Genomic DNA, 2399 nt, shown 5'->3' with positions numbered 1-2399 from the left:
TGTCTCCTCCTGATCTTATGGTAAGGACACTGTTCCACAGTGCAGAGCAGCACTAGGGTTAGTTGTTACTCTGTCATGCGCTTTACCTTTCTGTGGGGACACGCTGATGGCCAGGATCTCCCAGGTTGTGATGGAGTCTTTCAGGAAGTGTTTGAGGTCCAGGGAAACAAGCCTGTAGCGCAAAGGAGGACATACAGAGCAAACTGTGTCTTGGCTCATGAAAGTCACAATATATCATCAGGACATTTCAAACCTGGTCCATTTTATATCCTGTAGACAAGCTTAGAGCCGTCAAAACCTCCCGGAACGATTGCAAACAGCAGCCAACAGGAAGGGGAGCAAGCAATGGAAATGGCGCTTGAAGCCGCGCAGGCGGGCAGCTCTCTGTTCTGTGGAACGGGCGCTGAAACCGGGAGACCACAGCACAGAGCTGAGCCAGACTTACCGTGATGTCGTCTTCTGCGTAGTTGTACAGCACGGCCTTGATCTCCACCTGCTCATTGCGCACCACGGAGTAGGGCAGCTTGAGGTCGATGAAGAAATCCTGCATCACCGTGATCTCGTAGGGGTCCGCCACGCAGATTCCCAGAGGCGGCTGGTTGGCTTTCCGTGAGAAAAAAAAACAAAAAAGTTAATAGATTAGCATTAATATTCTCTGCTGTCTCCTCCTGATCTTATGGTAAGGACACTGTTCCACAGTGCAGAGCAGCACTAGGGTTAGCTGTTACTCTGTCATGCGTCTTTCACCTTTCTGTGGGGACACGCTGATGGCCAGGATCTCCCAGGTTGTGATGGAGTCTAATCAGGACTATTTCATGTGTTTGAGGTCCAGGTATTCTGCTCTTTCCACTGTAAAGGATGCACACATTTCATGTATTCTGCTCATGCTCTTTCCACTGTATTTAATGCACTATTTCATGTATTCTGCTGCTATCCTGTATTCTGCTCTTTCCACTGTATTTAATGCACTATTTCATGTATTATGCTGCTATCCTGTATTCTGCTCTTTCCACTGTATTTAATGCACTATTTCATGTATTATGCTGCTATCCTGTATTCTGCTCTTTCCACTGTATTTAATGCACTATTTCATGTATTATGCTGCTGTCCTGTATTCTGCTCTTTCCACTGTATTTAATGCACTATTTCATGTATTATGCTGCTATCGTGTATTCTGCTCTTTCCACTGTATTTAATGTATTATGCATTGTTTTTTACTGAATATCGTGTATTATGTATTTCTCTATATTTAAAGTATTATGGATTTTCTTGTTGTTGCTGCATCTTCTAAAGTGCTTTGTAAAGGCACTATATAAAATACAGACCAGTTGATTGATATGACTTTTAGATGCAGCAGTGTTCAAAAGTTTGAAAACGACAACCTCTTCAATTTCAATACATGATGTTCAGCCTGGACACGCTTGGAAACCATTAGCATGGCCGTGGCGTATTAAAAGTCCCTGAAGTGTGGTTTACCCATTCCTGTCTTTGGGTCCTGATGGTAACTTCACCACTTCCCAAAGCCAGCTTTCCGGGAACTCTGTTCGGGACACGATATCCTCGTCGTGCATGTACTCATCATCCTCTGTGCCTGTGGTTAGAAAAGGCATGGGGAGAATTACCAAGCAGAGCACTGGAATCGTACACACATTTGTCTGAGGCCTGAGGGCTGCAGTGGGCGAGTTCTTCATGCGTGCTTTTCACTGTGCAGTCCTGGGTCGTAAGCACCATGCAATGCACAAGGCGTCTGCACCCAGCCTCTGCCCTGCCACACAAACACAGGTCCGTGCATGTTCTTCTGCTCTTAAATACAGCTCACTGAGCTCTCCAATACCACTTGTGATTTAGAAGCGGAGGGTCCCATTCAGGGCTCCTAACTGGGTTGAAAAGATTGCAAGGACAATCCATAATAGAAGCAAACGACAGTCAGGATGCAGATCGATTTCCCTGCGAGGGTACTCACTACGTGAAAGGACGAGGTCGTCCCGCTGCCCTTCCTTCCTTCTCTTTGCGATCTCGGTGCAGCAGTGCAGGAAGGCATCCACGCACACTTTGCCAGAAGTGATGTACTGAGATCTCTTCTCACATGTGTAGTCCATACGGATCTCTTTCATGCCATCTCTGCAGCACTTTTTAATGTGCTTGTCAGGGTACTTGCTCTCTGGAACACAAATCAAGTTAATAAGACATAAGAATAACACAATCTTGTGAGTGAAGATGTATAGATTTGAGAGCTGTAGCAGCCGGGCAGCCAGGTGTCAGAAATCAGACTCCAGCTTTTGAGAGGATAAGAGGACGCGTTCCCGGAACGCAAATTCTTCCTGAAATACGTCTTCTTGGCATCTCGTTCCGGAATATCTGTGAAAGTGTAAACTCACCTGAAGAAGCAGCGCTGTCAA

General features: G+C 46.0%; 1 protein-coding gene across 1 annotated transcript in view; it reads right to left on the bottom strand.

Annotated features, from left to right (window-relative positions):
• Window positions 1-2178, bottom strand: part of LOC121304554 (complement C3-like) — a 20462-nt gene extending 18284 nt beyond the window's left edge. The window contains exons 1-3 of the mRNA XM_041235737.1: window positions 1964-2178; window positions 1477-1591; window positions 87-172 (exon numbers count right to left, since the gene is read on the bottom strand). Of these exons, the coding sequence (XP_041091671.1) occupies window positions 87-172; window positions 1477-1591; window positions 1964-2114 (352 nt within the window). The 5' untranslated portion in view covers window positions 2115-2178. The remainder of the gene's footprint in view (window positions 1-86; window positions 173-1476; window positions 1592-1963) is intronic.
• Window positions 2179-2399: the final 221 nt, after the last annotated feature.

The sequence above is a fragment of the Polyodon spathula genome, chromosome 38, assembly GCF_017654505.1.
Source record: "Polyodon spathula isolate WHYD16114869_AA chromosome 38, ASM1765450v1, whole genome shotgun sequence".
Taxonomy (NCBI): domain Eukaryota; kingdom Metazoa; phylum Chordata; class Actinopteri; order Acipenseriformes; family Polyodontidae; genus Polyodon; species Polyodon spathula.
The sequence above is the reverse complement of the archived record's forward strand: the minus strand, read 5'-3'. Positions and strand labels throughout refer to the sequence as shown.